Source organism: Pieris napi, chromosome 4, assembly GCF_905475465.1.
Source record: "Pieris napi chromosome 4, ilPieNapi1.2, whole genome shotgun sequence".
Taxonomy (NCBI): domain Eukaryota; kingdom Metazoa; phylum Arthropoda; class Insecta; order Lepidoptera; family Pieridae; genus Pieris; species Pieris napi.
Window position 1 is genome coordinate 10,722,626 of NC_062237.1, and position 24,666 is coordinate 10,747,291.

General features: G+C 32.1%; 2 protein-coding genes and 1 long non-coding RNA gene across 10 annotated transcripts in view; 1 reads left to right on the plus strand and 2 right to left on the minus strand.

Moving 5' to 3' along the window:
* The first annotated feature begins 1,596 nt into the window (after nucleotides 1-1,596).
* On the plus strand, nucleotides 1,597-22,535 carry LOC125049126 (UNC93-like protein). 4 transcript variants are annotated; one of them, XM_047648248.1, is made up of 12 exons: nucleotides 1,597-1,716; nucleotides 9,414-9,639; nucleotides 12,629-12,791; nucleotides 14,244-14,367; nucleotides 15,993-16,141; nucleotides 16,666-16,784; nucleotides 17,449-17,608; nucleotides 19,648-19,788; nucleotides 20,146-20,272; nucleotides 21,224-21,344; nucleotides 21,612-21,748; nucleotides 21,808-22,535. In XM_047648248.1, the coding sequence occupies exons 2-11, from the start codon at nucleotides 9,419-9,421 to the stop codon at nucleotides 21,745-21,747; spliced, it is 1,461 nt and encodes a 486-aa protein (XP_047504204.1). In that variant the 5' UTR covers nucleotides 1,597-1,716; nucleotides 9,414-9,418; the 3' UTR covers nucleotide 21,748; nucleotides 21,808-22,535. The 4 variants fall into 4 exon arrangements, with proteins under 4 accessions (XP_047504204.1, XP_047504203.1, XP_047504205.1 ...); XM_047648247.1 differs by having other exon boundaries at nucleotides 21,612-21,772; nucleotides 21,833-22,534; XM_047648249.1 differs by having other exon boundaries at nucleotides 21,612-21,768; nucleotides 21,830-22,534.
* Nucleotides 4,922-7,167, minus strand: LOC125049128. The gene is made up of 2 exons (XR_007116951.1): nucleotides 7,040-7,167; nucleotides 4,922-5,161 (listed from the first exon to the last, which is right to left on the minus strand). It is a non-coding gene; the product is annotated as an uncharacterized LOC125049128 (long non-coding RNA).
* A 167-nt stretch (nucleotides 22,536-22,702) lies between the features above and the next one.
* Nucleotides 22,703-24,666, minus strand: part of LOC125048742 (polyhomeotic-like protein 3) — a 223,046-nt gene continuing 221,082 nt past the window's right edge. For all 5 annotated transcript variants that reach the window (XM_047647590.1, XM_047647592.1, XM_047647593.1 and 2 more), the window contains one exon: nucleotides 22,703-24,559. In XM_047647590.1, the coding sequence (XP_047503546.1) occupies nucleotides 24,314-24,559 (246 nt within the window). In that variant the 3' untranslated portion in view covers nucleotides 22,703-24,313. The remainder of the gene's footprint in view (nucleotides 24,560-24,666) is intronic.

Below are 24,666 nucleotides of genomic sequence, written 5' to 3' on the forward strand. Positions count from 1 at the left end.
ATTCAATGTAGCTAAAGAGATGCTTATATATTAATTTAAAAAAAAATACTATTAAGAAAAAAGTAGTTGGTGGATTCAAGGATGGTTAACAAGAATTCATTTGGGTGCAATAAAGTTAGTCTCTGAATTAGCAGATGAAGATCCTAAGAGCTATTGCGTTTGCGTGTGTTTTTCGCAACTTTCTCATACGAATTCAGGGTGGCATCATGTAGTGGCATCAAAATACACTCATCCACACAGTACAGGTGATTTAGACACTAGTTTCACGTCGCATCACCGTCATGAAATTAGTTGCATGAAACTAATTTCACCAAAAATCGCACAGAGCGCAAAAAATTGCATTACTGAAATTTAAGTGCATCGAAATTAAAGCATTTAATATATAATGTAATAAGTTTTATCCTCCCAGAATTAAACTAAATATTTAAAAACTCTGGCACCACATTCCTACTCACAGATTTCTTTATCACTTTCTTGATATTTTTTTTAAAACCACCAAATAGGTTTCTGTCCTTGACATTGTTTTTTTTGAGTGTGAAACAAAAGCCCTGTGTTTGACAACCGACTAAATTTTATTTTTCCGGATTAGGACCAGGATGTCGAAGAAAACAGAAATTCCCCATGCCCCGTTACTACATTTATATTTATCATAAATGCGTGGTTACAGAATTAATTCAATTCTCGAGCTTGCTCGTTTACTAAACTAGCAATCGCAAATATCTATAATAAAAATAATAGTTAATATTCCGATATTAAATCGCGTAATCACTTAGTTTGTCTGTTTCCATTATTCGCGCAGCGCAACGATATTTGAAATGACAAGGTCATTGTATACGGTGTTATTTTATCAAGCATCAAAAATCTAAGTTAATTATGAAATGATTTCCTAAAGCAGTGCTACTCTCATTCCTGAAGTCTTAGGTTCGATCCCCGGCTGTGTACTAATGGACTTTCTGTCTATGTGCGCATCAAACTCTCATACGGTTAAACATCGTGAGGAAACCGGCATGGTTGCTCACGAGTCATTTCTATAACTATGAGTTATGACATGTGTCAGAAGGCTGATGATAAATCTATGAAATAAAAAAAAACGGATGCTATCTGAGGCATTCTCTTTTTTTTTTTTCGTTTTCCCGATAATTTCCCGACTATGTAGTCGTCGGAGGTGTTAAAAAGCTTACATAAATGGTATTGGTTACCCGAATATTTACTTTCTATTACTATATTACTATTTCTACTACTACCTATTTCTTTTGACAACCCCCTGCATGACCCTCACAGCAAATCCCAAAAAGATGCCCCTCAACCTAACATTGAGCATTATTCCCTCGTCTCCGTTACCCTCCGTTATCTGAGGCATTTAGAATATATATAAATTTGTATACAATAAATGTATTTATATAGACCACTTCGTTGGTTACGCATGGAAGAGTACCTAAGGGTAATTCGATTCGCGGGAATTATTAAAGACGATTATTAGACTAAATTGCTTTATTCAATTATATATATCCGAAACTTTTAAACGTTCAAGCATGAGTTGACAGCGATAGAAACTCAATGTCATTTGTCAGATTTAATGTTGATTTTGAAAGTGGTGTGATGGAAACAGTGCTTTACAGGTCTGAGTTGGTCCGTGTTCACTTAGTTAGGGTCCTATAACTTAAACGAACGTTTCTTATGTAAACTATGATAATAGTGGTATTGTGTTAAATAAAGGTATGTATTTTATATATTTAATAATATTCTATCATAATTTCACAATTTAATATATGCTATTTAGTTTCATCAATAAGAAATAATAAATAAATAATATATATAATTTCTTTTAATAATTAATTATTTTTAAATTAGTTTTAAATATGTACAACTGTTTTCATAATGAGTTATTTTAAAACGAGATAAAAGTCGAAACTTTTGCAAATTTGTACTAATTTGTATTTATAAATTGTGTTTTCGTTTATTTTATTAAATGATTAAATGATTAAATAATTAATTAAATTATATTTAATTGATTACATTCTTGACAATATAGATAGAACAAAACCTAATCATAATTTTAAATTATTAGCTGTTTTTTTTAATTTATCACTAAAATTAATAAAAAACGAATCTCTTTGTAATCTAGATGAATATATAATAAATTAACATATTTTTTTAGTAAACACTTCGATTTAAATCATATTACCCTTTCCTCGTTTTGGGATTAACCTAAATAAATGTAATAAAACTATATTTTTATAGTTTTAAACCCTAAATGATGGATGATTAAAGGGGAATATGTTTAATTTATTCTGTTTTTATGCATATATAAGTTAAATTTGATATAATTAAAACATGATTCGCTGGAACGCAATAAATAGAATTCGAGAAAAATTTAGTTTACCAATTCGTTACATAGATTCCTGAAATTCACAATTTCCTTCAAAGCAATTAAATGTATTAATAAATATTTCATCGAAAAAAATAATTTTTTACTTATTTAAGCTACTCGCGCTTAGAAGCTTTTTGTGCCAAACTTGATTTTTTGTAATCCTAAGGATTGCTATCGCTAAAGGATGCTACTGTGTGTTAAATTTAATGAGTTTTTGATATACAGAAGTCTAAATTGGATTTTCGATTATTATTCTTGCCATAAGATAATCAATATTCCTCTTTTGGGTAAATGTTAATTGCGTACTTGTAAAGAGTTTGTCAATGGTCTTTAACTTACGACCTGAAGGTTGAAAGTTACGCGTTTAACCACTGAGCTAGAGAGAATATACGATAATTTTCACTAGGATACAAAATTACAATATAAAAATTAAATAAAACAGTAACATAAATTTAAAAAGGTTAAGTGAGTTTTAAGTTTAAGTTTAATAAAAATATCGATAAACGTTTTATTGTTCGTTTTAATGTAAATTACAAATTAATGTTGCTGCTTTCATTTGTGCATGCGAAAATATAATCAAAATTGTCAAATAATCATAATATGATCGCAATGAAAGTACGTGAAAGTTATGTTTTTTTCGATAATGTTCTGTTATTATATGATTTCAATACCGACTTTGACAAATTCAATTAGCGAAACTTGTAAAATATCAGTCAAAATGTGTAAAAATAAGAACGTGTTAATTCTTAAAAAACCTAGCGAGCCTTCTGGCAATGTACTCACATTACAGTCTGTGGACTAACATCAGACTGTTATATAAAAATATATGTGTATACAGTGGAATCTCTCTACTCAAATGTTAAGTTTCGTAGTATACATTTTTTATTTAAAAATAGATTAGGAGCCCCGAACCTGAACATTTATTTTACGTTTGTTGCTATTATTTCGGGGAATTCCAAGTAAGACGTCATTATATTTTACTAACTACGACTAACGGAGTCTCCTTTTTGAAATTCGAATTAGGATATAATCAATACTTCTTAGGGAAGTAACATTTTGTTCGAGTTACAGTCTAAATAATTCGAGATACGACTTACTGAGGATTTCGACTTAACAAGATTCGAGTTATAGAGATTCCACTGTATTAAGAAATGTTGGAATAAATATATTAAAATTTTGGGTATAAATTTAATAATATTTATTCCAACATTGAAAATTAAGTATTTGTAGGAACAGAAGAATTAGCGAAAGCGAACGATACGTCATAAATACTTACGTGTTAGAAAATACTTATGTACTACACGATACACTAAATTTTCTGTTGTGCGTTCTAATGTGCTGTATTACACGCTCTCCTGATTTCATAATGTTCAGTCATCATAGCTAAACTTTAGAACCTTCGACCTAGGTCAAATTATAACCTTCTTTAATTAACAGGTTAGTACTAGAATACGTCATTATGACTATTTAGTTTTGGGTTGAAAAAGTTATCAGTAGTGAATTGAACTACTATAAATCCCTTTTATCTGAATACTCCTTTAACAAATTAAAAAACACTTTTGTGTCATAGTGTATTTGATCAGTTCTCTTTAGGTCTGGGCCTCAGATTTCTGTATCTGTTTCATGTTCATTTGTCAATCGAATAGATCAGCCTTCTGTACCTGACACACGCCGTCGACTTTTTGGGTCTAAGGCAAGCCGGTGTCCTCACGATGTTTTCCTTCACCGTTAGAGCGAATGATAAATGCGCACATAGAAAGAAAGTCCATTTAGCCGGGGATCGAACTTACGACCTCAGGTATGAGAGTCGCACAATGTGCGACTCTCATACCTGAGGCCTGAGCCACTTGGCCAACACTGCTCATTCATAGTGTATTTGGAAAATAATTTATTTTAACGTAAATGATTCTAACTAGAACTCAATTAACTTAATTTGGCATAAGACGCATTAGGATAGGCTGGTGATTGAGTTCGAAACTGAATTCGAGGTGTACGAATACAGAGGCTGTCTTATTGTGATGTGTACACTGTACAATACTAATTTCTACCATAAATCTGTGAGAACAAATGCAATGAACTTCATAAAAATCCGATCACAGAAAATATTGTTTTATATAGTACTACATCTTCTCGAAACATAAAAATAGATTTAATAAAGATACGAGGAAGTGTTATTGTTATTAGAAATTGGCTTTTGACTTTTGATGCTCTACTTTTTGAGATAACCTTCGGTTCACGATTCTTGTTTGAGGTCCAAACGGATTTAGTTTGAAAAATGTGTGATGAGAACCACGGTCGTAATATTTGAACTAAAATAATCAACTAGTTACACAATGGACATCAGATGTGGATTAAAAGTTATTATTTAAATTAAACAGTTATAACAGTGTTTTAATAGAATAAATAATTTAAAGGCCGGCAACGCACCCTCTTAAAATGGGTGTCTATGGGCTGCGAAGACTGCCCTTTTTGGTCGTCCCGCAAGCTCGTTTGCTCCCGTATTATATAAAAAAAGAACTTTAAAATCATGTGTTGTAATCCCAAAAAAGGTTATTTACAAGTTTCAAGTTTATTAGATGGTATTACCAGTTCTTCACATATAGGAAAAGTAGGAAAGATTAGAGGAGGTAATAAATATATGCCTTTTTATAAAACAAGTTTCAAGATGGGAAATTACATGAGTATATTGCGGAATTTTTCCGTAGTTCTTAGGGCTTTCCCGGCTTGTTTGACAGTTTTATTTTCTTTACATTTGCAACCGCAAGCAATCTGGTTTTCTCGTTCGTAAAACTGCAAATAAACAAGTATGTATTAATTATTGCATTCCTTCAAGATTACGTATGTACAAATAAGGTTAGGTTAGTATATATAATAGCTGTGATGTACAAAATCTCTAAACTAATTTAAAAATCTCTGTTTGTTTGAAAGGTATGATCAAAAAACCTTGAATAAGAATAATAAATATTGAACAGAATATGTTACTTTACAAATAAAAATAAAATGAATGCACATAATTTATTTTTAGAGTAAAACCTGAATAGTAAGAAATAATTTTAATTATCTCCCGACTTGCTTTTACGGGTAATGCAATTGTTGGTTGTATAAATGTTTACGATTTCTGAACAGCAAATAAATACTTATAGCGTTTAGAAATGTCCGTTGCAATCACCAAAATTCTAATAATGTCACAAAAAATCCAGAAATAGTTTGCATATTCCTTAATTCTCTAATATCATATGTCACAAAGCATATGACATAAATCTATAGTTTAGACAAACGGGAGTAATGCTTAAAGCTAAGTCTCGTCTCCGAATTTTACTCCAAAAGTCAAAAGGTTTTACAGAACAAAATGATCTGTTAAGATTGAAGTTTATTTATCGAATACTAGCTGGCCTGGCGAACATCATACCGCCTAACAGTCGATTCTTTATTTTTTATACTTATTCTGCTATTCGGGACACCGGTCTAGCTAGTAAGATAAAACAAAGAAAGTTGATAATACAACAAATACATTATGTCAAAAAATAAAAATTTACCTTCCCGGAACCCCTCCACTAACACTTGAACTTTATGCTATGGTATTAAAGTTCAAATTGACTTTTAAGTATTATTACGAATATTTTGTATGAGAATATAGAAAAGTGTTGTTTTTAGACTTTTTCACTCAATTTTTTTTTTAATTTTTCTCCGTAAGAACCATCCTCGTACCTCAAGGAATATTATAAAAAAAGAATCAGACAAATCGGCCAAGCCGTTTTCATGTTATGTCGTGACAACGGAAAACGGGTTTCATTTTTATATATATAGATGAATATGCAATTTCTCTGGTCACAAATTACAATCAGTTAGTAAAATCCCACAGCTTAGCCTTGCCTGGGGTCCCGACCATTCTATTAAATACTCATTAAAATCTATTCAATATCACTGAAGTTCAAACTAAAAAAAATTAAATATTCAAATACATATGGTATTCCTACTTCCTTGTTGTAAATTAGATTACTACTTAATTTTAAAAAGACCGAAGAAGAGATAGAAAGACATTGCATGTCGCAAGCATTGGTGCATAGCCGAGGATCGAACCGACGACCTCAGGGATGAGAGTCGCTCGATAAACCACTAGGCCAACATTGCTCCAAAATTAAGATATTCATGTATCTAGTAATTTTATTCTTATTACACTGAGTTATTTAAAAATTATCATACAGTGATCTACAACCGGATGTGGAATTAATTTGTCACGATAACTTTATTGACTACACGCATAAATACAATTTGATTGATATAATTGTAGCTTAATAAGGAGTAATGTATGGTCAGATCGATTAACACGTGTTCCTTAGTGTTCTAGATATCCTGAAATCGTTTCATTAATAATCCTAAGCATAAGACATATGAACTAAATAAACATGATTAAATGGATCTAAACTCGAGTTTATTTATATCACATGACGTTTTAATATTTATAGTCAGCAAGCCTTTGCATTTAAATTTATTTAAAAGTACTTGTGTAAACTAATGCTCCTTTGAATGTTGGTGAATAACTTAAATTTAGATTTTGTTTAATTTAGTCAAACTCTCAAACTTTACACATGTTAACACGAGGAAAATCAAACACTGATGGAATATCTGATAAATATGGACACATGTAAAAATGACATGATAACTTACGACCAACCAGATCCAAGGGACTTCCGATCCATAATCCACCATCTTAATCCAAATGTTGTAACAAGTGTGCCAATAACGAATCGACGGATTGTAATAGCCATCTGTCGATATAAGCTATCCATGGGAGGTCGTATCGGTGTCTGTGTATAGACCTTTGTATGAAAATGACAGTTGACGAAAGCTCGATTTCAACAGTTAATTATTTTAAAAGATATTTACTTACACCAGTTTTTTAAATAATTAAAAAAACTGTTTGCTATGTTTTAAACATACACATGTATATTTTAATGTTATTTGTACGGTTTTATTTACTTTATTCGGTTTACATTGATTATCAAATGTGAGTGAAAACTCGATAAAATGGAACGACAAAGAGCATTTTATCCGTCGCCAAAACTGGATTGTCTTCGTAGGGTTTGGTTATTGGGATGCAGATAGGAGATCGATTGACTGTCACGGTCTGAAAAGAATCTGAGGTTGTGGATTAATTATTGGGTTCGGGCGTTAATCATATATACAAAAAATTTAGTAGCCCGGCAGAATCTTCTCGCGTAGAGTAGAAATCGCGGCAGAAGTATTCCTAAGAGACTCTTAGTATACAAGGTAATGTACCTAGGACAGAAATTACTGGATCCATGATTTTCCAGAACAGTTTGATCTGTCAAGTTTGAAGGTTATTTATCGAATATGTCATTATTATGACCATCGAGATGCATGTAGTCTGGACATTTTTTATCGGAGCTTTGACACATTTATATAATTATGAATATGCAATTGCTCTGGTCACGAATTACAATCACTGTTAGTAAAAACCCACTCTTAACCTTGCCTGGGGTCCCGACCAAGGTCATACATACATAGAATACATTATGTTATGTGCTTGACTAGTGACCCGCCTCGCACAAATGCCAAGATACATTTTTCATTCCCTATTATTATAGCAATCTAATAAAAATAATAACAATGCTTTCTTGCTAAAAATCTAACTACATATATTTAAAAAAATGAACTGTTTTTTAAAACTATGGGTGGAACATTTGATAATATTAGCATAGAAGTACACTCCCGATAGATATTTGAGAGGTAAAAATTAGGATGGTAAGAGGTAAATATTTCGAGATTAGAATTTTTAGCCTTGTGTTTTGTAGTTATCGCAACAAAAAGCATGTCTAGAAGACACAGAAGTTTGACACATCTAAATACTAGTCTAAATATTATTAGGAATCACGTATACCTCGCCTAAATACAATTTGCCAGACTTCACTAGTCTTGACAATTTCATTGTTAAGTATTTATTAACCACAACATTTCGATGACTGGGCATTGGATAGCTCGCCCTATACGCACTGTTCCGTAAAGAAATGACGTGACTTCAAGGAGACCGTACTAACCGCATATCGGCCTCCAACGTACAAGTTAAATGTAATTTATGTTAAGGGAGTGATCCATAGACACATATTTCAACACTCGTTTTTCTAGCCATAGTTAATTCAGGTTTAAAGCGAACAGAGTCCTAGACCAAATTGTGACACCAATTTAGAATTACTTCGGACATTGCATATTGTTGACGGCAAGTAATTTGTATAGATTTATTATCTTCCTACATATTATGACAAATCGATGTTAAGCCATAATAACATTGGATTGAACGGACAATTTGCATAATAAATGCTTATGTAACGACTTAATTGGTTTTTATAGAATAAATAGGTTATAAATACTTAAGCGCTAAGTTTTAAGAGTTTGAGGTGACTATGGTTCTAAAAATGTCATAACCTCTTTCTTCGATGTTTAGTTGATTAAAATGGTATCGGATGCGGATCCACTGCATAACGTTTATATTAAAACAATAATAAAATGCTAAGATAAATTATTCATTCTACAAATTATTTCATATTGACGGCACAAATTAAATCAAATTGAACTATTATAGAGCTGCATACCTAACATGTTAGCGGCTTTATGGAAGTTTTAATCTTACTAACTTTCTTAGTAAAACTAGTTAGTCAATTGATTTATTTTATTTTCCTACTGCGAAGCCAAATCTTACAATTAAACAAAATATAATCCACAATAAGATTAATAAAGTATACATAAACACAAAACACATATGAAAATTAAAAAAATCTATCTACAATATATTTTACATTATTTTTAAGCATTTTTTAGGTATATTAAATGTATCTACTTTCTGGTAATATGTGTTATAATCTGAACTTTATTTTACCATATATTAACTAAAATTATAAACATACAATTATAATATATATGTGTGAAATAAAAAAAAATGTTCATCTTAAAATTTAAAGCTTTTAACAAAATATAGTTTTGTTTCTAATGCGTAAAATTATTTTAATTTTACCTTCTGTTGCAGTAACAATGCCGTCATCTGTAGTCTTTGGTACGAACGAGAAATGGCGCATAAATCGAAACATATTTGTACTCGGTTTCGCCTTCATGATCCACTTCACCGCATTTCATGGTACTGCTAATCTTCAGAGCTCTGTTAACACTGATGCAGCAGCGGGTACCTTCACATTGGCTGCGATATACTTTTCGCTGATCCTGTCAAATATATTTTTGCCTGCCTTGGTTATACAGTAAGTTATATATTATGTCTTAGATATAATAATGCATAGATAATACTAAAAAGGGACAGGGTTCAGAATACCTGCTGTGGTATTCTATAATCTCTGTAAAATCGATAAATCTAAATGATTGAATCAACAAACTGTTTTGCCCTCATTGGGGCCCTGGGCCAAAGGGAAGATATTTCGATTTTCAATGCTACAATGTTTCTATGAAACCGGTGGAGTTCTTAGTTTTTTTACATACTGACATAGAACATATTTTCACAATTTAATTGTTTTAAATTATATTTTGACAGTTGTACGTTTTATATTTTCGATAAACTTTGCAGCTTACATTGCAAATGAAAAAAAAAAAAAAAAAAAGCCTGTTGTTGTTGATAGGCGGTCTTTGTAAGCGAGTCTAAAGATATATTTAGGCGTCAACTTGTGTTCATTACAAATTAGGTTAGACTTAAATTACTTATTAGTCTTAAGTTACGCTAGATCGTAATGTTATAGATGTCTTAGTTAAGTAAAGACACATGTATAAAAAATATTTGGCGATGTAATAATCTTGTTTATTTTTAAGTACCAATACAGCATTTACTAAGGACCTTTAACTTTTTGTGCCAGTAAGTTGTCATACAGGAAATGAAATCATTAAAAAGATTGATATGTTAATTGCTTAAATTATAATGTTAATAACTTCTGACCCATACATATAATTATGTCCAATTAATTATTCGAAAAATTAAATATCCAGGTCATATTTTTGAGCTGTAGTACTATTTTAATACTTATAATTAGTATAAATAATTGGGCTAAATACATATCTTAAAAAAGTAGTATATTTTTCATCAAGGTACATTCTTGTCTAGGAGTAGCGAGGTCTTTGCTTTAGTGGGTAAGGTACAAAAACTGAGTCCCACATAACTCCGCACATGCAATCTTGAAGGAATAGGGTAAAAGTATTCCCTACGTAATTACCCATTTAATTTCCTTAGAAAGAAAAACTGCGGTTTTAGACATTACTGAGAGGATTGAGATATTGTGTCTAGACCCTGGGGTCACGGCACAAACAGCGTAACTCAAAGGATTCGATTCCTAGCGAATTAATAATTTGGCTCAGTATTTTAGAAGACATGCTTATTGCCTATTAAAAACTCACACAGCATACTAGATTGGTACTTCAAATAATGTTTAGAATTAATTCTCTTTAGCAATCGACTTATCATAATAACCTTATTAAGGGACAATGGGTGGACACTTCTCGCCGTTTTAATGTTTTGTTATTATGATACATACAGTGTCCAATGTAAGGTCAGACAGCAACGGGTCAATGCTGTATTATCTACGAACACGAATAATAGAATATTTCTCATTATCTATAAACTGATTTGATGTAACAATGGCTCAATTTTATACGACATTAAGTACTTATTAAACTGCGCGGAGGTCGGTTATTGTCTTATGTATTTTAAAAATAAACAAATGAACGACGACAGTTTTAAGTGAAAAATAAAATAAAATTCCTCGCAAAAATAATTAATTATGACGAAAGGAATATTTAAACTTTTATTTTTACGCTTATTATAAGTTTTTGATAATAATACAATTTTATATTTGATGTCTAGGCCAAAAACGTTACAAATATGGAGTATACACACATTTCGGAAACAGTTATTATTTCCACAGAAATCAAACCCATAATCTTCGGGTTATACAGCGTTACAATACACATAAATAGCTTTTTGTTTATAAGGCGATATTTACTTTAGCACGTGGTTTAAGTTAGAATAGATTATAGAAACGCCAAACAAATGAATTACGACACATTTACAAAGAAATATCTTCACCAAAAAGTCCTTGTTAACTTTTATATCTGAAATCCCACAACGAAATTAAAATAAAGCTATAATTTTGTGTATTTATATTATGTACATATTAAAATCTGTGCTTATAATTAACTTAAGAGTTTATGGTGGTGTTATCTTGTTCTCTTTTGCATATTACTTGTTGATTCGAATCACAGCACGATAAAACACAGTACCAGATTTAATAAGTATGAATTAATAGTTAAATGAAATTTAGAACTTGTTCCGTGTAACATGTATGTGTCAGGTTTTAATTAAAATAATTGCCGATATATATATAAATAACCGCCCGTTGCCTTATAACTTATGTAACCTGCTTTTTTATATTTTTATATGTATGTTTTTGTATATGGTAATAAAGTGTAAATAAATAAATATATCGATTATACTTTTATATAAGAATCCAAAATCAAACTACCAGGTATCGATAACCCTACAGCCTTTTCGATTAACGAAATAGGACACATATTATATGGAGTATGCCACTTGTCTAGAAAGGTGATACGTGAAACATTAATAATTAATAAATAAAATAACCCTTTATTCCTATAATTAAACTTGAGTTTTTTTTTCTTATTTTATATATTACTAGCAGACACGGCCAAGCGTTGCTGTGGCTAAAGTTTTTGTTATATTACATAGTATTAAACTATTCAAGGGAAACATCGAACGCCAGTCATGGTTATGTCATTAAATTGTAGCTTATGTGAAACGTTGGTACTTTCAACACAGCGCCATCTGTTAGAATTGTGACTGTCAAATAATAAACAAATAATTTGCAATAAAATAATATTGCGGGTATAAATGAAGATGTAAGTCCTATCTTTTAAGTTAGATCAAACTGCACACAGTATGCAAATTTGATTGAAATCGGTTCAGTAGTTTAGGAGTCCATAGCGGACAAACAACGTGACACGTAATTTATATATATTAAGATTTATAATTATCAATATAATTATTATTACTAATTATATTGTCTATCGACTATTGTATACCTATACGATTCTACCACGTCTAATCTTATGTAGTCCTTCTACTTCCTTCTCCCTTAAATTGCTTCTCTTGACATCTCCAGGGTACTTTGTTACCTTCTTTATAAACTCTATTACGAGAAACATTGAGTTAAAATTAATTAAATCCTACAGATGGCTCGGCTGCAAATGGACTATGGCCTTATCATTCATAGCATACATGCCGTTTATCATTGCTCAATTCTACCCACATCTTCACACCCTGGTGCCAGCTGGAATGATGGTTGGTTTTGGAGGAGGGCCGCTGTGGTGCGCTAAGTGTACTTATTTATCAGTCGTAAGTATTTTTAAGCTTATTCCTAGGTATAGTGTTCACTTTATTCATAAACGTACTCTTTCATACTGCTGTTCGTTTGTCTTGCTAAAACTCAAATATGGCTGGACCGATTTGGCTAATTTTGATCTTGAAGTATTTGTGGAAATTCAGGGAAGGTTTAAATGGTATAATATATAATAAAAAAAATACAAATCAAATAATTATATTATGTTTTGCTGTCAACTATATTATAGATATAAGGTTTTTTTATTGCTACTGTATATCTTTAATTTGTAATTAGAGTCCTAAACCAATTTTGATGAATTTGCAATTAGACATTTTTTTATATTTAAGACCTGTGTACAATTGGGTCCGCTAGTAATTTAAAAAAATACCCTATAAACTAAAATATTAATAATTAATAAAACAATATAATTTTTACTTGAAACTTAATATATGTAAGACTTGAAATATTAAAGATTGCCTAAATTTATAAACACAACACAATCTTGAATGAAAAATGGCTTAATAATTTGTTAGCCCGTTTCCATTCAGGCACAGTAAGCCTCGGCCATTCGGTCTTGATTTGATGTTTAAAATTTATATTTAAAACCTCTAGTACCGGAAAATCTTTTTAGTAGTAGAATTAATTAGGTTTAAATTAAAATTTGATCGTTATAATTAGTTCTAATGTTCTAAGTAAAAGTTAAGTTAAATTCTACTGGTATCGAATGTTCAGAGCTTTTAAAATTTTTCCTAAAATACTTTACTTACTCGTACATACAAGTACATACTTATAAGTGACGACTGATTGGTCTAGTGGTTAGTACCCCTGACTGCGAATCCATGGGTCCCGGGTTCGATCCCCGGCTGAGACGAACATCGATGTGAAGAGCATTTGGTGTTGTGCTTTGGTCTTGGGTGTTCAAATATTTATTTATATGTCTATCTATCTATAATATGTATGTATATACGTTGCCTAGTACCCATAAAACAAGCTTCACCAGCTTAGCATGGGACTAGGCCAATTGGTGTGAATTGTCTTTAAAAAAAAAAATAAGTCAATGTCGTATTTTAAAATTAAAATTTTTCGTGTTAAGGCTGGAAACCTAAATGTTGGAATGCTGTCGGATTAGGTAATTTGCATAAACGATTTGATGCATCGTGATTGTTTTACTAATTGTTGTTCCTGGTTTGTGGGATAATATTGATTAGTACATTTGTATCTTCTTGTATCTAAAATCGTTCGTGCACCGCGCAATTTTCTATAATCTATATGAAACAAAACACTTGAATAAACGGTGAGATAAAGCATCGTGTATCGGCCGATCACAATGATCATTCTTGGTATGTGTTGACACTAAAGGCTGCTCACCTACAAAGAAATTAGTGATACAAAATCTAACTAGAAATTTATTTTGCTCTATCTAACCATCTATCTTTATTTAAACTTTACTTTATAATATCCTAAAGGTCGCAGAACCATATGCAAAGCTGTCAGGAGTATCAGCGGAGGTGTTGGTGGTCAGGTTCTTCGGTCTTTTCTTCATGTTCTATCAAATGGCGCAGATTTGGGGAAATCTTATTTCCTCTTCAAGTAAGTATATGGTACACAATTTTCCATTAACACTTTGAAATATAAATGGCATAGGATGCCTGTACTTCAAAGATTCGTACAACTCTCATTCAATCATTTAGTAGACCAAAATTAATATAATTTAACTAGCAAACTCGGCGAACTCCGTTTCGCCACCAGATGGCTTCGTTTTATGTAACATTTCGTCTGGTGATCCCGCTTTTCTGTTGAAATTTTTCCTGAATTTTCTTTGCTATAAACCTCACAGAGCCTGAGACCTTTCCAACGAATGCAATACCGTGGAAATCGGTTCGTGCGTTCTGGAGTTATAGCGTCAGGAAGGAAAACTTTTATATAGTAGATTAACTAAAATAAAATCAAAACAGCAGTTAGTTTACTGTGGTTGGCGTGACTACCAACTTAAGATCGACCTTTGAACCTTAGCTATGCACTGATGGTTTCTAATACGCAATTTAATTTATAGGCGAATATAGACATCGTGAGAAAATCAGTACATCTAAGAAAGACTGTCATAGATCAAGAATAGAAGGTTCACATAAAAAATTTAGATTTCCATGAATTCTCTTCAAGCACTTCGTCGTAGTCGTTTCAGTTTGTTGACGTCCACTGCTGGACATAGGCCTCACTCTTAATTTCCAGTACTGTTCCCAGTGCTTTACATCCAATGCCTACCTTCCCTCACCAGGTCTGTCCACCTAGTGGGAGGACGTCCAACCTCTTCGCTGACTGATTCTCGGCCTCCATTCCACGTATTATTGATGGGGTTAGACTTTTTTAATAGCGATTTACCTAAAATGAACAAAATTAATTGTTCTCCAGCTATGTTAATACAAATAGAAACACCAATTATCTAAGTTATAACAAAGAACAGGTTATTGGCCTATTACCCCCTTCCGTGTACCAAAGTGAATGGGACCTTGATTTTGTCACAGCTTGCTTATTTGTTCCGTGCAAAAATGTAAACACTGAGTTAAAAATAGGTTGCTTTTTTGGTTGTAAAACATACCTATGACGACATACCAGGTTTAAGACGGAAATAAGGAGTATTTAGATGTAGCAGATCAATCAAAAAGACTTTACAGCGATGATTGACAGTTTTTTCTCACCATAACTATTTTTTATAACTTTTTATAAATGACTTGTAGAAAGGTATTTATTTTTCGTTATACGTCACATTACTTTTGTTTGTAGAAAACGAATATGTTTGTTGCCTGTATAATTTATTTGCTACACATAATTTGTTACTAGGAAGTCACATGCTTCTAAAATTTAGTTTCTACTACGTTTAGGGCTTAAGAAACATTCACACAGTATATTATAACTTCAAAACCTTCTTTTGTTTTACTACGAATTATTGTCTCAGGTTTTCATAAGTCCAATCAACTTGACAAACTTGGGCAATTCAGGAGAAATTGAGAAATATTATTTGGTGATTGTTTTCTATTATCATATTGTTCACTATATATCATATATCTGCAAAGTTTGAAAGCTTAGGAGTTTAGCGTTTTCCCCGTATGACAAAATCGTTATAGCTAAAGTTTTATTGATTAATAACGTAAAAGAACTTTATTGACTATTTTAAACGCTTCCAAAAGGCTCTTTAAGATATCAAAATATATTTTCAGTTTTATCATCCAGTCTTGGTGACGTCACATTATATTCCAACGAAACCTACCTAAATGCTGACGTCATAGCCTCCTTTAACTACTCGATACCAGCACCTGACTATGGTGCTACGTGTGGTGTGAACTTCTGCAGCGGAAGTGAGGAACATGTGAGTGCACGATTCTATAATTTATGACACATTTATTATCGTATTTAATCGAGATAACAACAATGCAATTATATTTATGAATTTATTATACCGGAATTAATATTCACATATTGGAATTCTTATTATTGTAAGAATTGAGTTGTGCATATGTTATACATTGTTACAGCGGATACAAAAGATTGAGATTTTATAAATTATTTTAATATATTTAATTATGGCTGGATCAACAGATACAGTCTGTTCAACAGATACAAATACAGTGAACGTTGTAAATTGTTTTTGGTTTGCAGGAGTATTTTTGACATTTGTGAAATTATTTTTGACTTTAATATACATACTTATTATCAGCCTTTGCGAACTTCATCTCGCCTTAATATAATTTTTTTACTTACTACCAATTCAATTCTATTTTTTTTCTGTTTCCGGTTTTAAACCTTCCTATCATGAAAAATATAAAAAAAGTTGAATTTTGTGCTTAGCAACATTTTGCAATTCATTTTTATTTACATGAATGATATTTTCAGGACAATTCAAATTTAGAACCTCCCTCGCCGCTGAAAATTCAGCTTATAGCTGGTATATACCTGGCTTGTATGCTCGCTGCTTGTGTCTTGGTAGCTATAGGAGTTGATTCATTGTCCAGGTGAGACCTCACTCATATATAATGTTCTTAAATTAAATTATTATAATTCATGTGCACTTTATATTATGATTTTTTTCAGTTTAGTTTGTTTTTTGTTCCTGTATGTGTATATCCAAAAGGTATAAATAATAAAATACAGTTTATTCAAGATAACTTCACTTAAATAAAAAAAAATATTGCACATTATTTTTTCAATAGCCTGTCTAATACAGTTAAAAATGTGCATTCACTGATTTATAATACATATTATCTAAAAACTGAGGGTATTTTTAATTTGGTCCACTAAATTAGGGCAAACACAAACCGTCCTACAACATGCGGATATGACCAGCGAGATCAAGTACTAAAAAGATAAAGACAAGCATAAAAAACACAAAAAAGAAAAAAAAAAATCATATATAATATTCGGTGAATGCACAGGTACTGCACATATTGATAGATTTTAGGTTTAAATGTAATCACATATATAATCACATGTATACATACATATTACATACATTATTATATGTATAAGCGCTCCGTGTAATCATTTTTAAGTTTAAATATCGAATGTTAACAAAGAGAAAACGACTAAGTTTATAAAACGCTCATTTTTTGTGAGAACATTTCCAATGATTTGTAGCTCTTATGTAGCAAAGATTTAAGAGTCAAATATCCTTTATAGGTACAACACCGGCCGTCAGCCAACAGGCCATGGCAAATCTGGCCTGCAGCTGCTAGCTGTGACGCTGCGACAATTACGCCATAAGTACCAGTTATTACTGCTTCCTGTTATTGGCTATATCGGTGCTGAACAGGCGTTCATGGCTGCTGATTTCACTCAGGTAGGATACTAAAAAATTACCTCTTATACGAATTTGCTAGGTGGTTTCGAAGTCCGTGCATTTTTTGTATATATAAAGACTGTGGGTAAATTTCTTATTAGAAGAAAAACCAGTCGCACCCCTCAGATTCCTGTGTCTGTTTTGTGACCTTTTTCTTGTCTTAATAGGCCAGTAGGTTAGCAGTATTATGTCACACATTGGTCTAGTGGTTAGTACCCCTGACTGCGAATCCATGGGTCCCGGGTTCGATCCCCGGCTGAGACGAATATCGATGTGATGAGCATTTGGTGTTGTGCTTAGGTCTTGGGTGTTTAAATATGTATTTATATGTCTATCTATCTATAATATGTTTGTATATCCGTTGCCTAGTACCCATAACACAAGCTTCACCAGCTTAGCATGAGACTAGATCAATTGGTGTGAATTGTCTTAAAAAAAAAAACACACGTCTTCAATTTTTAGGTCTAATTCATGCCGGTTTTCTCACGAATTTTTCCTTCACAGTGCGAGCGTGTGTGCAATAAGCACATACACCGAAAAGTCCATTGGTTCCCATGATTCGAATGCACGACCTCAGAGTTGAGAGTCACGCTCAAACCACTAGGCCAACACTGCTCATTCTTAATAGAAAGTCTTATTAAAGTGTGGTCAAGTACTCATCCCGTGAATTTTTTGTGTTAGACCCAGTATTCATTCAATGATTTTGTAGCCCAAGCGCTACCTTCTGTTAAAACACAAATGGTTGCAAATTACAACAAAACTTTGTTGCCAAGAAATAATATCTCATATTCTCTAACTTTTTATTATTTATCCTTAACTTAAACGTGTCTAAGAGGTAATTGCCGTTATAATAGGTAATTTCCTTCCTTATAGATATTACACTTTTAAGTATTTATTACCGCGTAATAAAGCAATGTCTAAAAATGGAACTGGCAAATAATTAACAATTATACACGTGAGGTCAGAGAAACAATAACTCATTTCTAATTCATTCTGTAATCGGAAGTATACATTTCAGTGAACCTACTTCCGGTCGTGTAGTCTAGATTTGTACGAAGGCTGTGAGCCTTTCACTAAACAAAGGAGTATGTTTTAGATTTATTTGATAACGCGTTGATTAGAGAGGTCATAGACACCTTGAGAATGATAGATCGCGGTTCAAATGAGGCCAAAATTTAGCTCAAGAACCTTGCATTATTTTGCACCCACGTAACCAACTGTGTAGCTATGTTTTATTTTTTACTGTATTATATGAGTAAGTCTTTTAGGCATAAAAGTATCTTTAGATTGAATGGGAAAATGAATGCACGAGCCTTTCACAGTTTTATAACGATTTATTTCTTAGATTATGACGATTTCCGAAATCGTCGGAGTTACGTCCCGAGAGTACAGCCAGACACAGGCACTTTCTTCAACTGTTACATTGCAGTCATTCGTTTCATAGCAATTAGCATCATTATTTCGCTTATATTGTATTGTTGTAAAACTAAAATCTTCTATTGCACCCCGATGACCCTGGAACTGAACTGAACTGAAAATTTTAAGTATCAGAATTCTAAAAAATAATTGCAAGACAGTTTAGCTTGAGTTTAGTTTACCAAGAAGTCCACAGAAGAGGATACTTTTTATCCTAATTTGCAGATGAAGAAACTAGTTAGTTGATCAGGTTGTGAGATTGTAACATATTTTTACATTTTATGATTGTTGAAATTGGATTTTGCGGAATTTCCTATGAAAATGATGTTTTTTATCAAAATAAAATTGGCAGATGTTTAGAAATTTCAATCAATTATTTTTACTGGAAATTAATAGAATTTGTCGGAGATTAGACTTAAATTTAATTTAAGAGGAATGTATGTAAATAATTTCAATAAGTGTTGCCGGCACTTTGGGCTGCAACACCCTAGTTATTTTGTAGTATACAGGTAATAGTTAATTCATATAAATATAAAATTATCGGAGAATTTGTATTTTAGAGATAAAGGATGACTTAATAAAAAAAAAATTGCTCTTCTATCATAGGTTTTAAATATTTTCAGGCTTTCGTAGGCTGCGCTTACGGCATCCCAAACATTGGTTTCGTGATGATTTGCTTCGGTGTGTTCAATGCTTTAGCAGCTCCTGTCGCCGGTGCAGTCGTCAAAGTTACTGGAAGATTTCCAGTCATGTTAACCGCCTTGGTAATTAAATTACAGAAAACTTTACTTAGATAAAGTGACAAAATCTTGAGCCTTCAGATTGAATCGGTTTTTCTGATATTTTTTTTATAGGCAAGTAGATCACATATTGTCGTACGACTATTTAAAATAAAGTCGATATCTCCTCTTTTTTAAACGACTAAAAATCCAGAGGTTATTCGAGATAAAGTACTAACTACTGAGCCTAAACCTTATTTAATAAAAATAATGTAATATTAAAAATACTTACAGTTTTGGTTTGCATTAGTGAACAGTCAACATTGATTTCATTAAAGTCTTATTCCAACAGAAAACGACTTTTAAAAAATTAACTTTTTAAGACTTTTTAAAATTTTGCAGCTCCTAAATCTCTGTCTTTTGACGGCCCTTCTGCTTTGGAGACCAGACCCCGAACAATGGCTGATGTTTTACTTCTTGGCAGCCATTTGGGGGACGGCTGATGCTGTATGGCTGGTACAAGTTAATGGTTAGTGTCAATATGTAGACTTGAAAATATATCTGACGTTATCTGTAACCAATTTAATTGGAAAAAAATCGAAAAAAGCATTATGATTACTTATGGGTGTTACTTATCGGTGGTTAATTATTTCCAGAAAATATGTGTATCTGTTACTGATAATTGTCCACAGACATGTATAGAAACGTTTGAACGACGGTTGAATTTCACACTTAATAACTACGCTGTTAGAATACTAAAATACTCTTTTTTACTCGTGCAGTCTATGGAGCTGCTTTACCCAGAAAGCGTTGAATATGCTCCGTCATATAACAACACGTTCAGGTTGCTATTCGGCTTGCGCAGTTCTGCAGTGCGTCAGATATGTTTGTCGAACTGACGGTTTTGATGCTATAATTCGGAAAGGGGTGGCGTCCTTATTGCAACGTGTTAGGCATAGCAACAATGGTATCGTGAATGTTTGACGACTCATTGGTCTAGTGGTTAGTACCCCTGACTGCGAATCCATGGGTCCCGGGTTCGATTCCCGGCTGAGACGAACATCGATGTGATGAGCATTTGGTGTTGTGCTTAGGTCTTGGGTGTCTAAATATGTATTTATATGTCTATCTATCTATAATATGTATGTATATCCGTTGCCTAGTACCCATAACACAAGCTTCACCAGCTTAGCATGGGACTAGGTCAATTGGTGTGAATTGTCTATTAAAAAAAAAATGTACTGTTGAGAACGCACATATCTTAAAATGTTGTTATGCTGTCCATGCCCTACTGTAGGAGTGTTTTGTTTACTAACCAATACTAACGTACCAACTAAGACCGAATTGTTACTAACTCTAAACAAAACTACCTATCGATATAATATGAAATATAAAGTTATACAACAGTATTTTAATAATAATAATCACGTCGATATTCGTAAAGCGACGTTTGTATAATATACAAATTCTGTTTTTACAGCTTTGTCTGGTATCTTATTCCCTGGTGATGAGGAAGCGGCCTATTCAAACTTCAGGCTGTGGGAGGCGACCGGCAGTGTGCTGTCATACGCATCAGCTCCATATCTCTGTGTTCGCACAAGGTATATATTTATAACCATGATGTCTGAAAAGTTACTGGCATTTTCTCGTGGGAGCGTATTTGCTTGGTTTAGTTTGAAAAACTTATTTTTAAACATTACAAAAGTGGGACATTCATGTAGCACTATCGTGGGGTAGTGTGTTTATTTTAAACACCAGGTCAGGCTATATTCACCTAACTCATAAAAAAACCCCTTTGAGTCGCAAAGCTAAAGTCCCCAATGGCACTGTCATAATAGTTTTTTATAACAAAACAAAACTTCCTACAGATTATACGTCCTCCTGGGTTTGCTGTTATTGGGTTTCTCTGGATATACAACCATCGAAGTGATGGAGTACAAAGTAAAGAAACGTCACCACCAAGAGAGGAACTTCGAACTAGTCACGAAAACTGAGCAAGATTAATCCTTTGCCTATGGTTTTTTAGTAGGCGCCTAAATTTAAGAGTAAACTGAGCAAGATTAATCCTTTGCCTATGGTTTTTTAGTAGGCGCCTAAATTTTAAAGTATTTTTATACTGACATTGTGAATCCAGACTTCTTTAACGATAAGTGAATTTATAAATGTGTTTATACGCGAAAAGTAGCAGCTACAATAGTAGAGGAAAGTGTGACTGAAATCTATAGATATTATTTTGATATCTCAACATTGATATTAAAAAGGTCACAATTTACCTTTACCCCCTTATTTATTTACGTTCTCAAACATCATACATGTTAAAATAAGGATAATCAAATACTTATGGAAATATGTTAAAATATATACACGTGTGAAAATGACATGAGAACTTAAGAACCATGCCATGAACCAGGTCCATGCTACTTCCTGTATTGCACACCCCTCCGAGGGAACTCTTTGTCTCGAATAAGTGGCATGGGTCCAGGCAGCAGCAACAACAAAGCAAAAGAAAACAATATTAGTAAATAATTATTAACGATGCAAGGTTGCTAAAACTACCGCTAACGAAATATCTCTATGGAGTTGCTGATAATGTCGGCTGAGTTTTTATCATAACAGTCCATTTTCATAACAGTTTTTCAGTCATTTTACTCCTTTTTATTTGTTGAATAAAAACTAAATCTAATTGCACTCACTAAAATGCTATCATCATTTTCTGTTAAATTGTGTTTACGCTGTGAAGAAAAGCGATATTTACTTAATTAAATATTGTTGGCGCCGATTTTTATTACACTGGGGTAAAGCCTTTATAGATAAGACATTTTAAATTATGTATTAATTTAAGAAATGTTGAGATTACATTTATATTGTTATTATAGTTTTATAGAATTACCTAGTATTTTTAAATGATACTTGACGTATGTTCCTGTTAATAAATGTAAATATAAATAATAAAAGAGAATATTAATAAATCATTTTATTTTCCTTCACATAAATACTTAATATGGATTATACATCCACGAATAAGATCTACGTAGCTATAATTAATATTAATTTTACAAGGAAATTAACAATGATAACTGTAATTTTAGATGTATTTAAAATTATTAAGGGCTATTCATGGAAATTAGAATGTTATTTCTATTTAAGACCAGTATAAATACAATTATTCAATAAATAGTATATTACGAGAAAAGGATCTTGAATGTATAATGAACAGTATTATACTATGTATTATAACAATTGTATGTAATCAAAATCGCATTAAATTGCCCTTGATATTTTTAATTCAATATTAACCATTAAAATTTACACTTTACACTTTTATTACTAAAAGCTGTTATAATTCATTACAAATTTATTAAACACTTTCAAAAATATGTTACTATCGGATTAAAGCGTAAAACCGTAATACTATGCAAAAACTTGGTTCAAATAACTTTAAAAACAGTTGAAGAACGCCGGAGTCGAAATAGAAAAACCATTTTCGAAATTCATATTTAGAACATCGACAACTTCTTAATAATATATATGTTATCTATGGAAGGGTTTTCAAGTTCGGAAGACTTGGAATAAGGCACACAGTTGCATCAGCACCACTTATATTATCTTTAACATTTGAATTGGATATAACTATTTTGGCAATTAAGGAGATTACCACAGATCCTAAACATACTGTATCAATCTATATCTATAGACTTGTACGTATTTACAGAAATTGTTATTGAAAATATTGTGCATTTTACATAACTAAGATTTTCTTTTAGCAAAACATGAAACATTTGTTTATCTACTACTTACATTTGGGACTTTTTCACTGGTTTAATTTTAAGGCATCCCAAGATTCCCCGGGTAATATCTGAACTTTCTTTTCACACACTAGTCCAATACTTTTGGATGTTTAAGATATTTTGGCCCTTAAAAGTCTCCTTTATAAAGCTACGTTAAGTAGAAACATTCATAGTAGATAATTATTTCTTATTCTGCTTCTAAAACATTATTACTAACCCGTGTTAACGGTTGGAAAATGAGCTTTACTCAGGTGTGGTACAAATAAATGCTACATATTGATGTACATACATCGTATTACTATATATATACAGTTTGTAACAGCCCTGTGTTAAGTAGACGTAGCCTCAAGTTCATTTAATTACAGGCATAATTCATAAATATACACATAAAAACTATTCTAAAACTATTTCTAGCGGGGTCAAATAGCACCGAAATTTTTGAAGACCATTCTTCGTTTTCGTAAATTCTCAAAGCTTAACCAAATACAGCGAAAATAATATTTGGACGGCAACATTATTATTTACAATATTAAGTAGAGACTAAATGCAATTATCTATAAACAGGAAGACATCTTTAACTTATGGTTGTTGCTAACCACACCGCGTCATATTTTAGTTTATTATTCCACTTATATTCAGTCATAAAGTCGTTAACAACCATTTGAGTCCGTTTATTGTTTCTATTATATAAAAAATATGAGTGTAGGGAAAAGTTCAGCATATTTTCTATATAAAAGACACAATAAAGTATGTATAAGTACAAGCGCCTTTGTTTTATTGAATTAGCTAGGACTGGTTGTGTTGCTTCTTGGTTCTGGTTTCAACGTTCCATTGATTTTAGGTGTGTTTGGGGTGACAGGGGCCGTAAGTAAGGTGTTAGCTTGACATTGAGCACAGGATTCGAGTCTCCGGGCCAGAACAGCGCGTAGCTTTAGTGCTGGTCCAAGCTTCATCTGCAGCATGCCAGTGAGGTGGTCTTCTGTAAGTAGTGGCAGGCCCGCTCCGTCGATTCTTTGTTCACGGAAATTCTGAAAAGATGAAACGAACTGTTAAGTGACAATGTAAAAAAGGACATCAAAAACTTGTTCCTTAAGTTGTTGTTGTTATTCCCTTTTGAATTAAAAGATATCAAAGA

Excerpts from the sequence above, each read along its gene's own strand:
- LOC125049126 (XM_047648248.1), top strand. The coding sequence starts at position 9,419 with ATGCCGTCATCTGTAGTCTTTGGTACGAACGAGAAATGGCGCATAAAT. Across the intron at positions 19,789-20,145 it reads CAGTCATGTTAACCGCCTTG|CTCCTAAATCTCTGTCTTTT; the intron begins GTAATTAAATTA and ends AAAATTTTGCAG. Across the intron at positions 20,273-21,223 it reads ATGGCTGGTACAAGTTAATG|CTTTGTCTGGTATCTTATTC; the intron begins GTTAGTGTCAAT and ends CTGTTTTTACAG.